Raw genomic sequence first — 21,172 nt, 5'->3', positions numbered from 1 at the left:
AGTGATAAGCAGTTTGACACCAAGTCTCTACTGATTATTTGGCAATAGTTTAATTATTATCTTGGATGTGATTAATGAAAAATACTATTAAGAATAATCATGGTTGCACCACACCCTGAGCTGATTTCCACCCTGTCCTGTGAAGCTGCTCTGTGTGGAAGCCAAGGTCTTATCCAGGCCCTGCAGGCAGCATGACCCAGGCAGGGATTGCTGAGGCCTCAGGAAGAGCAGCAGCCTCTCCTCTTCCAGCAAAACTTTGATTTTTCCTGTCTATTGTTTCCTTTCTGTGCGTGGCAGTGAGATGCAGCCCATCCTGCAATACCCTGTTGCTCAGCAACCCCATCCTTGCTGAGCGGGCTCTTCTGCAAACCTGGGCTGAAGAGGAAGATGAGATGATGTGACTGTCCTAGTTTGAAGGACAGGTGTCTGCTGAGAAAGGCAGGAGCTTCTCTTTGAAATGGAGATTGTAAACTCCCTCCCTCCAAATTATTATCATTTTGAAATTAAGGGGTTCTCGGGCAAAAAGATGGGAATTAGGAATAACAGTTCTTTACTAGAAAAATTAAAATAGAAATGCAGTATTACAAAGAACAATCCCAAACCCTGCCAGAGTCAGAATCCAAGCTGACACCCATCAGTCAGTCAGGGTGGTGGCAGCAGTCCCATTCCATGGTGGCTGCATCCTCCTGCAGTGGCAGATGTGGTTCAGTTGGAGCAGTGCTCCTGGAGAAGGTGCAGTTTCCTCTGAAGGTCCAGGGATGATGTGGAAAGGTCTGGCTTTCCTCTGGAATCCAGTGGAATGAAGGTGCCTTACTGCCCAAAAATCTCAGTTTTTATCCAGGTAGGAAAGGTTTGGCTCCTCCCCCTGGGTGGAGCATCTCCCAGTGGGATGATGTAATTTTATCAGTCACACGGTGGGACTCAATGGCCATTAACAGCAGATGATATCTTCCTGGAGGGAGGATGGGCTGTGGGGAAGATAAAGATGATTGCCCCAGCTGGTTTAAAGATGGCCCATTAGCAGATAATATGTGCCACAGAGATAAGGGTCACTGCCCCACCCGCCTTCAGCAGATGGTGATAAAATACACATTTCTGGTCACATCCTGTATTGCAACCCAAGACAGACACCCAAAACCTGCTGTTGAGGTTGGACAAGCAGCAAAATCCCAGTGAGCAGTTCAGGTCAATAACAGCAAAGACCTTGGTGGAAATGTCAGCTGAGGAGCAGCAGCACTGCACCTTCTGCTCCTCTGCATCTGGGGTGTTTTGAAACACTTATTGGTGATTATCCCAAACTATTTAGTTAATTTTAAGTAACTTTAAAAGTCTCCTGCTCAGCAAAGTAATTTCCAGTGTCCCGGTTTGATCCAGAGCATGGATCAAACTTTATTTTGCTCCAAGTGAACCAGCCAGCAGCACCAGTGAGATGGGGAGAGGCTCTGCTGACAGGAAACCCACCCTGAGGCAGCTGGCACTGATCAGGGGTGGGCAATAGACTGGGGTGGAAAGGGGCAGTGGGGAACAGCTGGATTGCATTAATAGGTTGGGTGGAAACCAGGAGGTAGGTGAAGTAAAAGGTGTATTTCATCCCAGGAATACTTGGGAAAAATCAGCTTGTGGTCTCCTGATCTCCTCCAGAGCCGGCAGCAAGGGAGGGCAGCCCTCTCCCACCTGGATGAGCAGCTGGAGATCACAGCCATACCCACCCAAGCCTGCAGGGATGGGGTGGTTTCAGGACCCAGGAGCTCCCTGCCCACATGGTTATGACCAGAAGTTGGGCTGAACTTCCAGGTGTGCTTCCACAGCCCTCATGGCATGTGGGGAAAGGAGGGATCAGGGAACAGAGGCCAGATAAAAACTTTTACCTCCGTTAGTAGAAACCACTCCAAAAGCTTTTCTGGTCTGACTTTGATAGGGCAGAACATTAATATTGATTCTTTTTAGAAATTTTTAGGAAATTACAACTTTTAGAACACTAATGAGTCTTTTCTGTTAGGGCCATGTTCTCACATGTTAATGGTGTTACACAACTCTTGTTACAAGTTTTGTGAAGGTCCCATTGGGTTGTTAGGGCCAGCCCTCCATTCCAGGAGACACCACAGTGATCCATGCCCTGAAAATCTCACATCCTGGCACAAGGAGAAGATCTACAAGGCTTCTGCAGACCTGGCTGTTCACCCCCTGACCACAGTAGCTCTGTGTCACCAGAAGGAAAGGAAAACAAATACAGGTGTGACATTATCTTTTGAATGACCTCAGAAAAAGACAGGCAGCCCCTCTCACAGCACTCACCAAGCTGTGGGTTCTCACCTGCCTCTCTGGCTAGTTCAGATATACATCTACTCATGTTTAAGCTTTGGTTTTTCAGTGCTGTGAGCATGAATGAGTGTTTCCTACACACATGGTCTGTGCTCAGCGACTGCCCAGCTGAGCAGAAATGTTTGAGGAAAGGAGGGAGCTCAGAGGAGCAGCTCAGAGATGGATTTGATGGACCAGCTCCCATTCTTTGAATTAAAAGTTGCTTTTATAAGACTTCAAGGTAATGCAGGTGTGATTCACTGTACTAAAGAACACTTACATGTGCTGTTCCTAGGGAGACATAAACATTGCTTTACATGTGCCTGAACTACACAAAAGTGCAAGAGCTACACAGACATTGAGGCATCATTAATAGCACAGAAATCCTGCTGCCCATGTGTTGGGTTTTGTGCCAGACCCTGGGTTTGACATGAAAAAGGCTCAATTATCACTCCCAGAGGCTGAAGTTCCCTTTCTGTGGGGCAGCACAGGTTGGGAGATGGGAGCCTGGGTGTGTCTGCTCTTAAAATGACAACAGAGGGTTGAGGACAGAAAGAAGGCAACTGAGCTAGTAAAGAAACTGAAGGATACATGGTTTGTATATTATGTAATGAAGACAAAGACAGATTGCTGGTGTGTAATTTTGGTACCATCCAGGGAAGAGCTGGGCAGGGAGCAATATGGGTATGGCCAAATTTGCAGAGATACTGGCAGGAAACAGTGGGCAGGGCTGATTCCTGCAGAGGGGAGAGGAACAATGTACCAGCAATAGAAGAGGCCAGGAATAAACTTCTGGAAGTGGGAAACAGCTAATATTGTTTAGCTCTGGTTCTGTCTCTCTCTACCAACATGTTCCAAAGAGCTTTATATTGGAGTATGAGGCCAAATGCAATGATGGCTCAGTGCAGAGTTGTGTGCTGAATGCACTTGCTGGTGTATTAGCACTGCCCAGGCCCTCTGCCTTGCAGCTTCTGCAGGTTCATTATATCCCCCTTTCTTCTCAGCAGGGCCTGTTATCCTCCCCTGTCAGTTCTGAATCCTCTAGACAAACCCTAAATGTCACCATCTCTGTTTTGTGCACAGGGATGCACCAGGAGGTGAAGGAACCTCCCACGAGGGTGTGGAGCCAAGGAGAGACCCTGCATCTCCCAGGTGCCAGAACTAATGAGGATCTGTGCTTTAAATAATTGCCTTGCACTGTTAGGATCACCCAGCAGCCCCTTCAGAGTGAGGAGTAACCACAGAGCTCAATGCACACCCCTGTGGCTCTCACATCCCCTTGTCCCATCAGGTTAAATGCCAGAGGAGATAATAAAGGATGACTACAGTGCACTCTTTCTTCTATAAAAAACCTTCTAGGAAATGGCCACTTGGTGTGAGTAGTCCAGCTGGGGAAATAAGGAGTCTCCAAAGCCTCAGTCTGCTCCTCGCTGCTCCCATGGTGAGATCTGCCCAGGAGAGTCTCCTGTGTCAATGAAAACACAACAGGGGACAGAGGAGGATCAAGACCCAGTGCCACCACAGCAACATGTGCTGCCTGCAGCCAGAGACCACTTGCTCCTTCCAGGTGTGTTCCTGGCCCTGAGCAGCAGCCTGCCAGATCTCCTGGCAGTCCTGGACCCAGCACCCAGGCCAGGATGGGTAGACACCAGTTTCCATAATTTCCAAGTCTTTTTCCTAACAAAAACAGCTTTTGGTGTGATCACAGTAATCTCTAAATCTATTTGAAACCTCTGACATTCTCCTGCATTCATTCCCATCCCTTTCTCTAGCTTCTTTCCAGTGCCAGGACCATCAAAAAAGACATTCCAAAGCACACAAGTCTTGCTGAACACCTCATTTTCCAAGAGGTTGTAGAGGTCAGGCTGCTCTATCAGCTGGTAATTTTGGGAAAGCTGATTTCTGTGGCACAGAACACCATGGTGCAATCACTGCTAAACAATGCGGTTTTCAAGAAACAGAACAGTGATAATTCCACCTGACAGCCTTTCCAGTGCTTTTATGAGAAGAGCAAACTAAACCAAGGAAACATCCAAGAAGTCACGTCATGCACCATCACAAATCTCCAGGAATTAGGCAACACCAAAGGTCTGGCTTCAGGTAAAATGTGTGTTTCTGCCATGCTACTACTCCCTCCAAATTAACTTTTCCTAAGTGTCCTGCATGTGCCCTTTTCTCCAGCGACAGGATATCCTTCATTTGTCTGCTCCAAGAGCAGATGAGCTCTTCTTCGTGTTGTTTTCCAAGTCGGCTGATGGGAGGGTCAGCAGGGGCCAAAGCAGCTGCAACAAGGAGAGGAAAGATAACCATGGCAACCCAAGTTATCTGCATCCTCCATGTATTTCCTTCTCCCCACCCTGCAGCATATCTTTCCCACCCAAACTTCAAACCAATAGAGCCAGTGAGCAGCTGGCAGGATGGGGACTGCAGCAGTGTCTCCTGCAGCCAGAGGCTCTTGCTGTGCTTTGGGGCTCACCACTGCAGGCTGAAGTCATCAAAAAGAGACTGAAATCCTAGAGAGGGACAACTTGCAAAAAGCAGAGCTCTCCACTACTGTAGATGGGGCGCTGGATATGCTGCCTTTGCTCCAGAGGTGCAGATCCATTGATGCTGCTCCTGGTTCTGGCTCTGGGCTGTGACCCTTCCACAGCAGCCACAGCTTCTCCGTCTGTGCCCCACGCCAAACCCAGCTACACTTTTGGCCGGACTTTCCTGGGACTTGATAAGTGCAACGCCTGCATTGGGACATCCATATGCAAGAAGTTCTTTAAAGAGGAAATAAGGTCAGAAACTCAGCAGAGTAATTTTTAAAGTGTTCTGTGTAGTAATTTGAAAGTTGCCTGTTAGAATTTCCAAGTACTTTCATGAACAACAATGCAAAAAGCAACTTAGCACCCAGCTGCATTACAGCACTTAGTGTTTTAATTATTGCCTGTAAGCTGATGCTTTGTCTCTTTTCTTTTAAAGCCACGCTAACATGATCAGACTTCAGCCCTGAACTATAACTTGAAAGCAGGAGTAAAAGGCACAAATTTCTGCCTAGAGAGTGGCTCTGAAAAAATTCAAGGCGGTGATGGGGAAAGGGAAGAGGGAAGGAAGAAATCAGCTTGCTTAGATTTACTGGAAATATTTTATTATGAGCAACTGACTAAAGGCAAAAGGGGGTTTAGCTTTGTACCTTACCAACAGAGTATAACTGCAAACATATAAACATGCTCTATAATTTTGTACCAGGTGCAACACAGTGAATGTGCAGAATTTCACGTGTGTTTTAACTGAGATCAAAAGGGATCTAAGCCTGCCTGAGGCATGAGGATTTCTGCACGTGAGGTTACCCACACGCTTGAGAATAGCACGTGGCTAAATTACTGGTACATTTTGGGGAGATTTGTGTGAGAACTTGAAAGCAGAAATTGAATCTGCCTGGCTGCTGATGAGACACACACTGTCCAAGTGGTCATCAGAGCAATCCAATCATTTTTAGGCTCAAAAGCAGAGAGTATCTGATGTCAGCAGGGAAAATGTAGCCACTTGTACTTGAGGAGAAAGTTAAAGGCAGTGCTTGGCAGAAGAAGGGTTTATTGGGTCTGATATGATTTATAGAGCCATATGCACTTTCTTTTATAGATATAAAAGCCTGGGGGAGAAGAAATTATTATAGTAAAATTGTATTTTTAATGCTATAATGTGAGTAGCATAGTATTAGACAAATCACCATTTTTATCTTAAACTATCCTATAAAATGTGGCATAGTGAAACCATAATGGTTTGTCTGGGATGGACTTGTAATCCCAGACATCCATCCTGGAAAAAGGCAGCTTGTGGCTTTGCTGAGCCAGAGCACTCCTTGCTCCTGCACGCTGTGGGTCCCAGTCCCTGTCACTTTGCCCTTTGCCTTGGCACATCCACAGTGCCAGAGTGAGCAGCAGGGGAGGGGCACAGGCTCAGAGCTGGGTTCCTGTCCCAAAATGCAGCATGGGTTTGCAATCAGCCCAGCATGCTCAGTTGCTGTGGGTCTGCAGGAGCCTGGGGTGCATTCAGGGTAGGGTTTGCTCTGTGTTTTATTCCCTGCAGCAGGATGGCACCACAGCTGGCTCCTGCCCCAACCTGCTGCACCCTCTTTACTGCTCACCTGTGCAGGGTTTTTAGGGACATCCTGCCAGGTACAAAGCTGCTCCCTTTTGGTTACTCCCACTTGGCCATGCAGGCTCCCTCAGCCCTGCCAAAAACAGCAGAACTGCTGCTGGCTGTGGGGTTCCAGCTGCTCAGTGCTCTGGCTGTGGGACAGAGAGGCTACGTGAGCCAAGGCAGGAGAGCCCTGCTGGCTTTCCTCCAGGGGACAGCAGGAACAGGGTGCACCCCTGGGCTCCAGGAGTGCAGAGCCACAGACGTGTGGGAGCACAGCACTTCTGCCTCAGGGGAGATGGGGGGCTCCCTAAGCCAGGCTCTGCTTTCTCTCTCCCCCAGCCTGCAGTTGGCTTCCCACAGATAAGTGATAACGTGAAGTTCTGCTGTGAGCTCTTCAGGAAAGGGAACTTTAAAATGTTCTCCTGAGCAGTCACACAGCTTCAGGCTTTTCTTTGCATGGGTAAAACTTTTTCTCCCACTTGATTTCTTGAAAAACTGGGATTATAATTTTTTTTTTTTTTTGGCAAGTGGGTGCTTAAACTAGGGAAATTTCGGCGGCGTTTATGCTCTTTGATCCACCCTCATGTACCTTTTCACATGTTTGCAAAGGTGGATGGCACTTGGGCTTCTCTGTTTTAATTCACATTAGGACATGCTTCATTAATTCTCCATCATTTCTGGGAGCTCTGACATGCATTCACAGTGAGAAGATGTGGGTTTTGTTCCCAGAACGGCTGGTGACTCATCTTGTGCTCTAATGTTCTATACTTCCTTTATCTTTGCCCAACTTTATCCATCTGTAAATGAGAATACCAAGCTTGTCTACCAACTGTACTGAGAGCAGAGTGCAATGAAAGTTTTTGTAAAATATTAGATTTTCAAAACGCTGCAGAACTGAGCCGACCAAAACTATTCAAAGACTTGTGCCAATGCTGGTCCTGAGCTTTGTCCAAAAATAATGGGAAAGAAGACTGAAAATCTGGAATGCCTCAATTTGATGGGGGTTTGTGGGCTATTTCTTTTTGTTTTGTTTTAAGATTTAGCTTAGTTAGTTTTTTTTTAAATGTGAAATTCCAAATGCAAGCAAAGTTATTTTGGCTGAAACAAAATACTTCATTTCATTCAGGGGGGAAAGAAAAGAGAAAAAAAAAAAGAAAAACAAGTTTGGATTTCTTCAGCATTTACTTCTGGGTTGATCTAAAATCTGTGATCTGTGACTCAGTTATTCACACAGATCTTACTGAAGGTCTCAGAGCCTTTGCAGGCCCTTGGCTGAAAAGCTCCTTTCAGAGGGAGGTGTTACAGCACAACTTGATGATGAATCTTGAAAGTATCCAGCCAATGTGCCAGGCCAGCACTGTGCTGCCCAGAAATGATGCCAAATACAGACTTGCTGCAGCCCATGCTGGGTTCCCAGGCCAGGGTGGCTCTTCCCCAGAGCTCTGCAGGGGGAATCACTCCATCCACCCCCAAACCAACCCTCAGCCCTGGTTTCACACATCCATGTGCTGCTTGCATGCAGGAGGCAGCACTTTCTGCTCTCTGCCTCATCTGAGCTCCCCTGAGCACACAAGCCTGAGTCAAGTCATAAGGATATTTGTGCTTAACTTGAAAAAAATTTTAAAAAAGAAAGAGAAGCCCAGCCCAGAGCCATCTCTTCCCAATACATGCCTGGCACCCTGTGCCTGCTTTGCAGATGAGGCACTGGGAGGGTTCCTGATGCACAACAATCACAGTGAGGCACAGCAGTTATTATCTCTTCTTTAATCCTAGCTCAAAACCAGAAAACCCCCACCAAAACAAAAAACCCAAACCAAGTGTTTGTTATCATGTCAGGTGCCTTAATTGGAGGGAATCTTCCGTTTCATATGAGGCAAAACGCCCAAACAACTGAAATGTTGGAATCCACCAACCTGTTCACACAAGGCTCCCCAGTTCTGGTCAGCCTCCATGGTAAATTTTTGGAGGGAGGCACATGGCAGGAGCTGAAAGCCAAAGCAGGGGAAGCACCAGGGTTCCACCCATCCTGGGCACCTGTGCCTGCCCAGAGCTCAGGTTGTGGTGGGGAAAGGGAGTGAGGTGCTGCCTTCAGGAGGGATTCAGGATCAGTCTCTGATTGCAGATGGTGGCTCGTGTCACTGACTCAGTTATTTGCCTGAAATCATAGAAAATTAATCCTCCCCAAATTTCTCTGTGCCAATTTCCCAAATGGAATTTGAAAGGCAAGACCAGCTTCAGCTTTCAGGCTTGTTAATGTCTGTGAAGCTGTCTGAAACTCCAGCTAGGCTAATCCTGCAGGGAACCTCTTGCCTCTCCTGTTTCACTTCTGAGATACCGGCTTTAATTTATGGCGAGATTAAATTAGGACGTGCACTTGGACAAGAAGCTCGGGGCAGGAGGGTTCAGAGGCAGAGAGGGCAGGATGTTGGCCAAACCAAAGGTCAGAGTTGGGCCATTTTCCAAGAGCAGGTTACAGAACCCTCCCAGAACAGGCACGGAGCTCCTCAGCTCCGGCGTGTGGGCAGGGTGAGGGGGCTGCTGAAACAAAAAAATTACCTAATTACCCAGCCCATATGCTCCCCTCCTGTGCCTGTGTAGGGGGAGCAAATTAGTGCAAGATCTCCATGGCTACAGAGGTGCTGCATGCCCAGGGCACACACACCCTGTCCCCCCACTGCACCCCAAACTCTGCTGCTGTTGGGCAGGTCCCTCATCCTGGCTGCTGAAATACAGTCAGGGATGCTGGGGGAGACAGCATTGACAAAAGTCACCACCTCAAAACAAGAGGTCATTTTGATATTCCCAAATGCATTTGTTGTCAGGAGGTTTTAGTATCAGGAGGGTCCTTTAAAGTGTCAATAACTCGCTTTTTGGGACTCTCTATCTAGAAAAAGGAAAATTTAAAAACACCAGGAATTCTTCATGAACCAAAACCCTGTAACCTTCTCCTTTTTCTGCTTTCCTCTACCCAGAAGAGCCCATTTGGGTGTTTTAGCCTTCACTCCATGGCAGCATTCGTGACAAGGGACGGTATTAGTGGGAAGTAAATAAAGACATTTTTACCAAAGCACATTTGCTGATGGTTTCAGCCTGCTCAACTCCCCCCGGCAGTGCCCAGCCAGGGTCACTGTGCCTTTTCCAGGGGATCCAGGCGGCCCCAGGTCCAGCCTGGAGCAGCTCAGCGCGGCGGGCGCTGCGTCCGTGCGGCTTTTAACCCGTGGGGCTCTCGTTTTGGTTTGGCAGGTTTGACACCTGGCTTTCTTCTCATTTAAAGCTGCCCCCCAGCTCCCTGCTCAGCTACTCGGGCAACTACACGGACGACGCGCAGAGCTGGCGGCCGGTGCAGATCTCTCGGCTGAGCTCCAGGTACCAGCAGGAGCGCGGGGAGCGGCGCGTCTGCGGCGCGCTGCGGGGCCGGAGCTGCAGCCTGGAGCGCGCCCTGCGCCGCACCCCGCGCCTCCAGAAGTGGCTGCGAGCCAAGCGCCTCACGCCTGACCTGGTGCAGGTCGGTGTCCGGAGCCCCCCGGCCCCGCACAGCCGGGGGAGGGTGGGGCAGAGCCAGCCCTGTGTGCTGTAGGGGTGGGGAAGGGTGTGGTGCTTGGAGGGGGAGATGGGCGGGTGGTGGCACTCATCCTGCGTGCCCGGGGGAGATGGGGCAGGTTGGCCCAGGTGCCCAAGGGGAGAGGCAAAGTGGCACGGTGATGGAAAGCAAAGTGGCACGGTGATGGAAAGCAAAGTGGTGCGGTGATGGAAAGCAAAGTGCCATGCTGGAAGGTCAAGCCTTCCCGGGTACAGGTAATGCCGTGCCCAGCCTGTCCGGGTTGGCCCCAGCCAGGGGAGCACCAACTCTTGGCTCTCTGTGCAGGTTGAAGTTAAAGTCCTGTGGAAAGTCACAGCAGCAGGTGGCTTCAGGCACAGGGATAACAACAGGCTGTGCACACAAATGTGGTAACAGCTCCAGTAGGGAGATTACTGCTATTTTTTTTTCCTAGTTTTCCAGTATGTCTCAATATTGTGGGGGTTTGGGGTTTTTTTGGTCATAAAGCTGCACCCAAAAGGGCAGCCAGTGCCTTGAAAGTGATTTTGCTTTGGGCCAGGGGCCAAGTCAGTGTGGGTGTCTCTCACTCATGGCTGGCAGGACAAGGGGCATGGGCAGAGCCAAAGCCTCGATTACTCATTCTCCTGCCATCCACAGCAAATGACCTCAGGCACCAAGAAGCACACTGCCCTTTCTCCCACAGTCCTGGGGTGTCACAGGTGAAGCCAGGACAGGAGCACAGTGTGGGTCACCACCTCCAGGTGGATGGGAAGCTACAGCCCAGGGCATCCCCCTCAGCCCACCCAAAGAACAGCAAAACATTGCAACGACCACTGGAAAGGGGCAGGGGCCAGCCTGGGGGTTGAATATACTCTGAATAAGACCCTGAGAGACAAAGAGGGATTATTCCAGTACTTCTTCCCATTCTAGAAAAGTGATTGTGGAAAAGTGACTTCATTTATATTTCTATATAGGCAGCTGCTTGCTGCATCCACTCAGCTTTGGTGAGTGCTACAGCTATGCTGCTTTAGTTCTTCCTCTTCTGTTACCCTGAGGAGCAGCACAGCTGAGGAGAGAGAGGGAGGGATACACTGGGGTTATGTATGGACTGCACCAAAAAGGACTCCCCCAAATCACTGACAGTCTTGCAGGTCACCCTGAAGTCAGTGTCCAGATGGCACATGCCTGACAGGGAGAAGATTTCTGGAGCAAAGCTACACTGTACTTTGTTTAGTAACCTCAGGAGAGGCTCTAGAGAGAGGGGACAGTGTCACTTCCACTCAGAGCATCCCTCACCTGAGCTTGTGGGCAGGGACAGCTCCTTAGGCTGGCAGGCAGCAGCTGCCCAGCTGGCCATCACTGTCCCCAGGCAGCCCTGCAGGGCCTGCAGGAGGGCAAATTGGTCCTCCAGCCTTGCTGGAGTGTCCCAGGTATTTGTGCCAAGCAGTGCTGAGGGAAAGGCAAGGAATCGAGAGCTTAAAGCCTCCATTTGCTGAGCTGGGTGAAAAAGTAACTGGAGAAATGTGGCTCTGTGGTATCTCAGACCTGCTGCAAAGCTAAATCATCAGCTGAGCCCAAATCCTTCTCCTTAAAAGGCTCTTCATGTGCAGCAGTTTCCCCCAGCCTGTCCTCCCGGAGCCTGGCGTGCCAGCTGAGCTGGCTGGTGGCACACACAGGCACACACACATATATGGATGCACATGTGCACACACAGACACCCTGCCTGGGGCTCCCTGCCTCTGCACCTATCCAGTTTCTCCCAGGAAATTCCCTGTGCAGCAGCAGTGGGAAGCTGAGCTGATGCCAGCCCAGGGCTCCTCTGAAGGGAGCTCAGGGCCAGCCTGGGGGGACGTGCCCAGTGACAAACTCCCTGGGACATTTCATCAGCCCCTGCAGCTTTTTAGCTGGAAAGGGCATGGGAGGCTGCAGGGAGGCCCAGACCTTTGCACATCAGCCTCAGGATTGCTCTGCTCCTATTTTCATGGACCTTTGGTTCTGTAAATCAATCAGAGAAATAAAAATTGGAATTTAAATCCTTTATAACAGCATATAGATTCAAATACACAGAGAAACATAGTGAACCTGAGATCCTGGGAGTTACTTCCCCACCACCAAATTTCAGTAGCAACCACTTTTTAAGACCAGGCATGTGCTCTGCCAAATGGCTTCTGGTCTCACAGTGGTCTTAGTTGAAAAACAGCCAGGGGCAAGAGCATTTCATCATACTGTGTATGTGAATCTGTGTGTGAGACCCCATCCCAGCCTTAGTGGCCCCTGGTAATCTGGGCCACCACAGGTTACAGCCTGACCTCCCCCAGCCCCACAGAGATGGGGATCCCCTTCCTCCCTGGCCATCCCAGCTGTCCTTTTCCCTCTGGAAACCAGCAGCTCTCCTGCCCCCAGCCCAGCACTGCTGCCCCTCTGCAGAGCTTGCTGTGCAGACATGTATTGGTAACCCAGCACTGCAGATGGGTTTTTGGGGGTACCATATATCTCTGCAAATATTTACCCAAAAAACTGCTCTTCTGGCTCTATTTTCTCATTCTCCCTCTTTTCAGAGGTGTTGACAGAACACCTCTCTCAAGGGCTGACACGATGCCCACCCTGTTTCACAGAGCTGCAGTCACACAGCAGCCTCGTCCTCCCTTCCCTGCAGTTTGTCCTGTATAGCAGCACTGGGGAAAGCTAATGGGCCCAGGTAATTTTGTCTGATAGACAGAGCACAACGTGCCTGAATCAAAATGACAGGCCATGAAGTCATGTTTTTTCACTTTGCACTGCCTGCCCTGCCTGACCCAGCCATCAGCTGAGCCACCTGCCACAGCGATTATTTCACCAGCCACAATGAAAATCTTCACTGGATGCAGAAAAGTCTTTAATCTTAAAATCCAGCCTGCCTCAGAGATGAGGCTGAGGCTCAGCCTGCACAGCACCCCAGACACCTGCTGCTTTGTCCAGGAGCCCATCACCTCAAACCACTCAGGTGCTTTCCTGCTGGAGGGGCAACAGAGCAGGTTGGTTTGCACAGATAACCCACAGGGAAAATTTACAGCCCTGCCTACAAAGCACAGCCTGGAAAATGCTGAGGGCAGGGGAAAGCAGTACCAGGGTGAAAATCCAGTATTTGCAGACCCTCTCTCTAGGACAGACTCTTTGACACTACTGACCAGCAACTACTGACCAGAAACTGCTGACCAGGAACTAATGACCAACAACTACTGACAGAAACTAGTGACCAACAACTAATGACCAGAAACTCCTGACCAGTAATTACTGACCAGCAGCTACTGACCAGCAGCTCATCCTGCCCACAGCAGATGCACTGGCACCCTGGTTGTGTGTTCTCTGGGTCCAGTCCACATTTCTTCTTGCTGCACAGGGGCAGCAGCTCACTCACATGTCCATTTGTCCATGCTAGGGAAGGATGGGCTCTATGGGGCTCCCACCTCCTAGACCTGCCACTTCTTTGACCCAGTACCTCATCATCAGATGATGTTCTTTATTTACAAAAAATACACACAGGCTATTTGGTTTTGATAGTTAATGCATGAGTTTATCAGAGAGACAACATATCCTGTGCTTATACTCACGGACAATGTTTATTTACATTTTTAAAGCATGTTTACTGACCTTAGCAAATAGTATTTCCAAGAAAGCTGCTCTCAGGTTAAGCAAATAAATTCCATAATCCTGCTGGCAGTGGGGATGAGTTTCTCAGGGCATTTTTATCTTCTTTCTTTTGGGAATTAAGGAAATTCAAACTCTTGGATTCACATCACCAGGAGCTATAAGTGCTTTCATACCTCCATCCAATTATTTCCTGCTGGAACTCATCCTAAACCTGGATCCAGGTAGTGGCTCATGGGGCAGGAGGCAGCCATGCTCCTAGTCTGGGCTATCCCTCCTTGGGCTGACTGAAAACAGAGCAAGAAGTTGTCTTCCACAAACTGTCTTTATATCCAAGTGAATTCTGGGTGTGTCTGCACTCCATATGAATATTCATGAACTCATGGAATTCAAAATGGATCCTGTACTGTGTAATTGGGGTGAGAAACTCACAGCTGAGGGCAGGTAGTCTTTGCAGGAACTACTCACTATCAGATATAGAAATGTGGGTATTTAATCAAAGTAAATAAGAAGCTTTCCTTATCAATCACAAAAAATACATCAGGCTGTCTGTCAGGTCTTATTCTCTGGGGTGATAGGTCACTGCAGGACTTAAGATATTCTCAGATAAATCTGTATCTCAAGTGTTTCGAGTATGTGTTGTTCACATTTTTCTTCCATTGACAGTTTTTGTCTGACAGTTTTACAACTCCAGCTCCTTTTCTGCTGCAGAGTTGTTTCCATCAGTCTGCAGGCAGGTGAGACCCCTCTCCACAGAAACAATCAAACAAGTGCTGGGCTTTATGTGTCGACTGTCTCTGCTGAAATCAAAAGGCCCCATTGCCGAGTTTTGTGGGTCAGGGCTTCATTAAACTGTAGGAAGCTGCACCAATGTTTGATGCAAAGGTGTCAGCACCCAGCCCTGCTCCTCTGCTCCCCCTGCTCTGATGTGCCTGAAGCAGCTCCTCAGGAATCCAGCAGCCATGAGCACCACGGGCAGCACATGCCCACACTTTTGTTAAGAGGATGAGCTCTGACCTCAGAAAAACCCTAATTACACCATCCATGCCTTCTCTGCTGATGTGATTTATGTTCCCACTGTGCACTCTTCAGGGTCTCAGCTTTTCATTGCAGGTTCCTGGAAGCAGCAAGGCTTTCTAACTTTGGCTGTAAATATTTGCATACACACAGAGAGACTTTCTCCACCATTTATCTCTTACTTAACACAGCTCTGTTCTGCTCATTTATTGTCATTTCTCCTCCAAAGGGAAAGTGACAGGATCAGCCACAACTTTCCTTGCAAGTGCTGCAAGACTGAAATCCATGACCATCCTTCCCCTCCACCCCTTCTGTGGTTTTAGACTATTAATTGAGAAAATATTTTCCTGATAAGGCCACACCAGAGGAGAGGCATGTATAAAGACTTGCTACAGGAACTGAACAGAATTATTTTTGACAAATGTTTTATTCTTTTTGGGAAGAAAGGTTTTGTGGGGTTTTTTGGTTTTTTGTTTTTTTTTTTTGTGAAACAGCACTTCAGTTGTGGTTGAGTTTCTCAGGTAGTTTTGACCAGCTATTGGCATTTTGGACTTGTTTTTTGCAACTGATGGCCAAGGAAGGAGAGGTTGAGATCTCACCGAGGCCAGCAGGGATGCAGAGGAAGAGACATGGGACATCTAGCTCCCTCTTTCCTCCTCCACCTGGGGAAGTGTCCTGCTCATCCTTTCCATGTTTATTTCTTTGTCATGGCTGAGTGATTCAGTGTTTTATGCCAAATGAACAGCTCGTACAGGAGGGGCTGAGAAGGACCTACCTCAGAGTTACCAAATGACCTGGGGAGATCCTGCATCACATCTTTGCTCTCAGCATGAAGGATGGCAGGGGGCAATGTGAGCTCCACCTCCCTTTCCTCTGAAGCACATCTCCCAGATATCAAATTATAAACAAAACCCAAAAGAGTAAATTTGGCTTCTGGGTTCATTTTTAGTCAAGAGGTTTAATAAACCCTGATTCCCTTCCTCAGCAGAGGTATGGCAGGGCAGTGCTTCTGTGCCACTGTGGGCAACCCTCCATATATAAACCCTTGGCTATTAAGGAAGACTAACTGAAAAATTTTAAAAGGCCATTTTTGACTATGAAGGTATAATTTTCTATGCCATTTATTCCAGCCATAGATTGCTCATGCAATTTTACAAGCCAAACCTCCAAATTTGATAATTGACTCCATTAGCCCAACGGTTCTCTATTTGCTGCTGGTATTTACAAAAAATACACACAGGCTGTTTGGTTTTGATAGTTAATGCATGAGTTTATCAGAGAGAGAACATATCCTGTGCTTATACTCACACACAATGTTTATTTACATTTTTAAAGCATGTTTACTGACCTTAGCAAATAGTATTTCCAAGAAAGCTGCTCTCAGGTTAAGCAAATAACGAAGTGATGAGAAGATTATTTAATGAGGGAAGTGACTCACTGCTGTAACAACTGGAGGGCCTCCACCAGCAGTGCCAGGGCTGGAATCCCAGGCAGAGGGAAGAGTCCCATGGTGTGGAGTGATGTGGAATATTTGGTTTGCAGTGCTCAGGAATGGGGGGCTGTAACCTCTGACCCTTCCTAACCAGGTTATTAGGTCTGGAGCTTCACTGAACTTGGTGATTTTATGCAGAAAGACAATCTGACCTGATTGTTTGGGAACTAAAAGCTTTAATACTAGGAAACAACAAACAGCAAGCTGAACATTGTACTGAATGAACTGGGAAAGATGGTAGAGGGAATCTTGTTCCATCCACGAGGGAAAATGGATAAAAGCAGGTGTTAGGGCATGTCAGGGGTATTTATAAACTTGGAGGAGAGGAGGAATTAGGGTGGGGTTTAGTGAGGGGGTCCAATAAAGAAGGTAGATTAGGAATATTAAAATTATTGCAGCCAAAAGGAGCCAATGATAACAAGAGAAGCAGAGAACTTTCTGGCAATGATCGACATGCTGGAACTGGAGGATTCTGGGGGTGATTTTTTACTCACCACCACTGAAAGGGTTTTGCCACAGCTTTAAGTCGTGGTCATCTGCACTTTTATTGGATTCAATCCCAACAGATTCTGGAAACCTGAGTTGGGAAATGGCGTTTTTGGGTGGCACAGGTTTGTCTAGGGAGGGCGAGTGCCCCGTGTGCCCGTATCCCCCGGAGCCGTGCCGCAGCGGGCAGAGCACAGCGGGCAGAGCTCAGAGCTGCCTGCACAGCAGGACCCAGGCTCCCTGCAGTGTCTGGGGCTGCAGAGAGCCATCCTCCCCTCTCCCAGGGCCTGCCCAGCCCCCTGCTGCGCTGCCCATCCCAGCGGCTGCTGGACAGGATCGTGCGGCGCTACGCCGAGGTGCCGGACGCCGGCAGCATCTACATGGATCACCTGAGAGACCGCGACAGGCTGCGCCTGCTCTACACCCTGGCAGTCAACGCTCACCCCATCCTCCTGCAGGTGTGTGCCACCCTGCCCCAGCTCCTGGCACCACACAGCCTCACCTCGAGTCAGATATGGGCCTGGCTCAGGTGCAGAGCAGTCCCAGCTCTGTCCTCTCAGCTCCCTGGCCTTGGAAAAGTGTGTTTATTCTATGGGTTGGGTGGCCAAAGCCAGGCAGAATCATGAGGTGCTCCCTGCATCAGTCTGTCAGGCTGGGGAGGGATAGGGAACCCCTATCCTAACCCCAGGTGTGTTATTGCACTGTGAAATCCAGGGTTTTGCACATCCTTAATACTTCAAAGTGTTAGGTTTGCATTGCTAATGCATTACATAAAATCATAGCCCGTTTCTGGAAGAGAGAACATGATTTCCCATGCTCCACATGCCAGTGCTGGGTTTTCCATTCTCCTGCCACTGGTAACTGGCTCTGGGTTTCAAAACTCTGGGTTTGAAGGTGGTGAACTGGGAGGCCTCACACCCTCCCCTGGACTCCTTCTGACCAGCCTGGCACACAGCTCCTCTCTTTCCTTACATTTCCAAGGGAGAATCCTCACCTTTCCCCATCCCACCTTTAGTCCTCACTGCTGGTTCTTGCAACCCTTCATGATCCCAGGAAGAGAAGGTGGCAGTGGCAGCATCACCCCCCTCTGGCCTCAGGCCAGTGCTGCCCTCAGCAGCTCACAGGGCTCTGCGTGGTCCCAAGGAGGGGGAATAGTGCTCTGGAGGGCTCCTGGGGGTCATTCAGCCACCCCAGTTATGGGTCACTGGGACATGAAGCTGTGGCCCTCAGCAGTCTGAAGAAATGGGAATATAGCTTGAAGAGATGAGAAAAGTATGCTAAAAAGCTAGATGGTTGCTCAGAATGCCTCCACAGCAAAAGGGAGAAGTAACCTTAAACATGAAACTGGACGAGTTCAGAGTGGCTTGGCAGGGTCTGAGGTGCTGGGGACACAGATGAGTTTTAATGCAAATGGCAGAAAGCTTTGTGCTGGCATGGCTCAGCAGTCACACAGTTGGGTTTCCACCTGGGATAACTGTGCTGCTGGCATGAGCTGCAGGGATGCAGGGAACCCAGCCCAGGTGTCTCCACTGGAGCAAACACCCACCACTTCTGCTCCTGAGACTACAGTCTCTTACAAATGAGCCTGGCAGTTCTCACCAATTAGCAAAAACTGCTTTAGCCCTACCTCAACTCCAAGCTGTGACTTCATCTGTTCACTGCTCATGAGGGACCCATCAAAGACACCTAAAATTAGCTGTTCTATGGCTAAAATTTTCATGAATCTGAAAACTATTATTATCTTGGACTTTCTAGTTAGTCTTTCTTACAGAGTAAGTCTCAAAATACCAGATTCTTCCTCTGTTTAAAAAAAAAAAAAAAAGGCTGTAAGGAAAAAAAAAAAAAAGAAAGAAACCTAACTCCTCCAGAATGGGGTAGTAAGTACCTTTCTGAGCTGCTAGGGCTGGATGGGGCAAGGACAGCAGCAGGTGACAGAACGAGAGGACACAGTCTCAAGCTGTGCCAGGGGAGATGCAGGTTGGATATTAGGAAAAAGTTTTTCACAGAAAGAGTGCTAAAGTACTGGAATGGTCTGGAGTCACCATCCCTGGGTGTGTTTAAACAAAGACTGGGTGCCATGGTCTAGTTGAGGTGTTAGGGCATGGGTTGGACCTGATGATGTTGAAGTCTCTTCCACCCCAGTGATTCTGTGAGGAAGGGCTGCAGGACGAAACCCCAAACACAACCCGCTTGGGGCCAAAAAGGGCACTCTGAGAGGGAGGCAGAGGGCAGGGATAACCCCCCATCCCTGCTTCTCCCCACAGATGTTCCCCGACGTGGAGGGCTGGCCCTTCCCGCGGTACCTGGGCTCCTGCGGGCGCCTGGTGGTCAGCGCCAGCACCCGGCCCCTGCGCGACTTCTTCGGCGCGGCCGCCGAGGTGGCCGCGGACCTGGCGCTGCAGCTGCTGGCCGTGCTGCGCTCCATGGCCAACAACGACCTCAACTACTTCTTCTACTTCACCCGCGTGGACGCCGCCACCTTCGGCGTGTTCGGCAACGGGCACCTGTTCATCCGCGACGCCAGCACGCTGGGCATCATCGACAGGGAGGAAGGTACCCCGCGGGCTCCGCAAGGAAAATCCTGCCCTTCCACCCTGCCTCTCCTGCTGCCTTCTTGTTTGTTTTTTTCTTTTTTTTAATTAACCGAACGCCCACTTACTGAGCTAAATAACGAGGAGTTCCCAGAGTGATTTAGCGTCAGCAGCTCCTGATGTCCTGGCTCTGGGTTGGGAAGATGACAGGAGTTTTTGTGCAGCCCGTGGTTGGGTGACCACTCTGTGGCTGGCAGCAGCTCTCAGCGTGCGTGGTCTGCTGAATGCTCTCATTTGAATCTTCCTTTTAAAAATTTTGCCATGCAATTGTCAATATTTGCAAGCAGAAATTTTGTCATTTTGTTTTTTCTAAATAGTGGATCAAATTGGACCCTTTTTACTTGCATCCATTGGACCCTTTTTACTTATTATTATAATAACAATAACAAAATCCCCCCTTTTCTCACTTTTACATAAAATCAAGGGTTACTATTCAGTTTTCACATAGATCTACCCCTGCAAGTAGAGCTAGTCACTATTCTTCCAATAATTTAACAGTTTCATTTTGAATATTCACATTTTCGAAAGGTTTTTCCTCAGCTCACACATTCAGCTGAGTAGGTCTCAAATATTCAGAAGCAGCTGTCAGAAAATTTTCCACTGGATTTGCTTTTCTTATCCCAACTGCTATGACTGTTAACTTGACTCCAGCTAGATGAGCTGTTCTTGCAATGTAATGATTTTGGTTAACATGGAAAAAATTACAGGTCTGGCTATTTGTGGTAATTTTTTTGTAGGAACTCCACATTTTAGATTTGCACTCCAATTCTCTTTTTTTTTTTCTGCGTCAGCTTGACTTGACAGACTCATCTCCAGTTCCTCTGACAGGCAGTTCTGCAGAGCTCTGTCATTCAGAAAAATATACATATTTCAGGAGCCAGAAAATTGGCTCCCACACAGCTTCAGCTCTGAGTAATTTGTAGTGAAAGGTGGTCACAGTAACAAACCCAGTGTTAACACAGAGCTACCAATATCTGTGACTGCCCAGGAGCTCACTATTATGATTCTTACAAGTGTTTTAATTGTCCCCAACAGGGAGCCAGCTGATGGACAGCCAGCAGGAGTACAGGGATATATTCAGCTGCCTGGCTGTGGACTGCCAGTCTGCATTCGTGTCCTGTGACTCCATCAGGGACGAGCACAGCCTCGTCATGGTGTGCCAAGACCTTCTGCCCAAGCTCCTGGCGGGGAAATTCGTGCCCCCCGTGCAGGAGAGGATCGATGCCTTCCTGCAGCGCTGTGCTGGTGGCTTTGGTGACAAGCAGGGTGCCAAGGAGGCCACGGAGGAGCTGGCAGAGCTCCTGAAACCCCTGCGCTCCTGCGACTCGCGCTTCGCCTACCGCTACCCCGACTGCAGATACAGCGACAAATACTGAGCCAGGCTGTCCCTGAGGGCTGGGCACTGCCAGGGCAGGAGAGCAGGAGCCAGAGTAAAAGAGCTGCCCCAAATCTGGGCAGCTCTTGGTGCAGGAGGGAGCAGAGTGCACGTGGGGTTTGTTATTTGTCTCCCTGAGAGGCATTTGTTACACGGGATGTAGGCATGATGGTTTGTGGATTATTAACATTGTCATGACTGACAAGGGACCACAGGGTTAATAAATTTCATTCATGTTTTGGCCTTGGAAGAGTTTCCCATGCCATTTGTTGCAAAGCAAGGCAGGATGCTCACAACCAGCTAGATAGAGGGTCTTTATTGCCAAGAAACTGATGGAGACGATATGTAAATAAAATGGGATGGATGGATGGATGGATGGATGGATGGATGGATGGATGGATGGATGGATGGATGGATGGATGGATGGATGCATTTAAGGCTTTCCCTATGGCTATTTTTAATGTGCTAAGAATCATAGACAAACTGAACAACCAGAGAAGTCCTGTACCATCACCCATCACAGCTCACTTTTATAAAAGATTTAAATTTTATTACTTTGATGGCACACAGAACAGAAAGACACAATCAACAGCAGTAAAAAGCTGGAAGGTTCCATG

The 21,172-nt window shown here is 48.7% G+C and overlaps 1 protein-coding gene across 1 annotated transcript; it reads left to right on the top strand.

Annotated features, from left to right (window-relative positions):
• Positions 1-4,676: 4,676 nt before the first annotated feature.
• Positions 4,677-20,805, top strand: DIPK2B (divergent protein kinase domain 2B). Its single transcript, XM_079315395.1, has 5 exons — positions 4,677-5,084; positions 9,673-9,934; positions 16,874-17,047; positions 18,854-19,142; positions 20,216-20,805. The coding sequence occupies exons 1-5, from the start codon at positions 4,861-4,863 to the stop codon at positions 20,554-20,556; spliced, it is 1,290 nt and encodes a 429-aa protein (XP_079171521.1). The 5' UTR covers positions 4,677-4,860; the 3' UTR covers positions 20,557-20,805.
• The last annotated feature ends 367 nt before the right edge of the window (positions 20,806-21,172 follow it).

Source organism: Erithacus rubecula, assembly GCF_903797595.1.
Source record: "Erithacus rubecula genome assembly, chromosome: 1".
In the NCBI taxonomy this organism is placed as follows: Eukaryota; Metazoa; Chordata; class Aves; order Passeriformes; family Muscicapidae; genus Erithacus; species Erithacus rubecula.
This window is presented reverse-complemented; position numbering and strand designations above follow the sequence as displayed.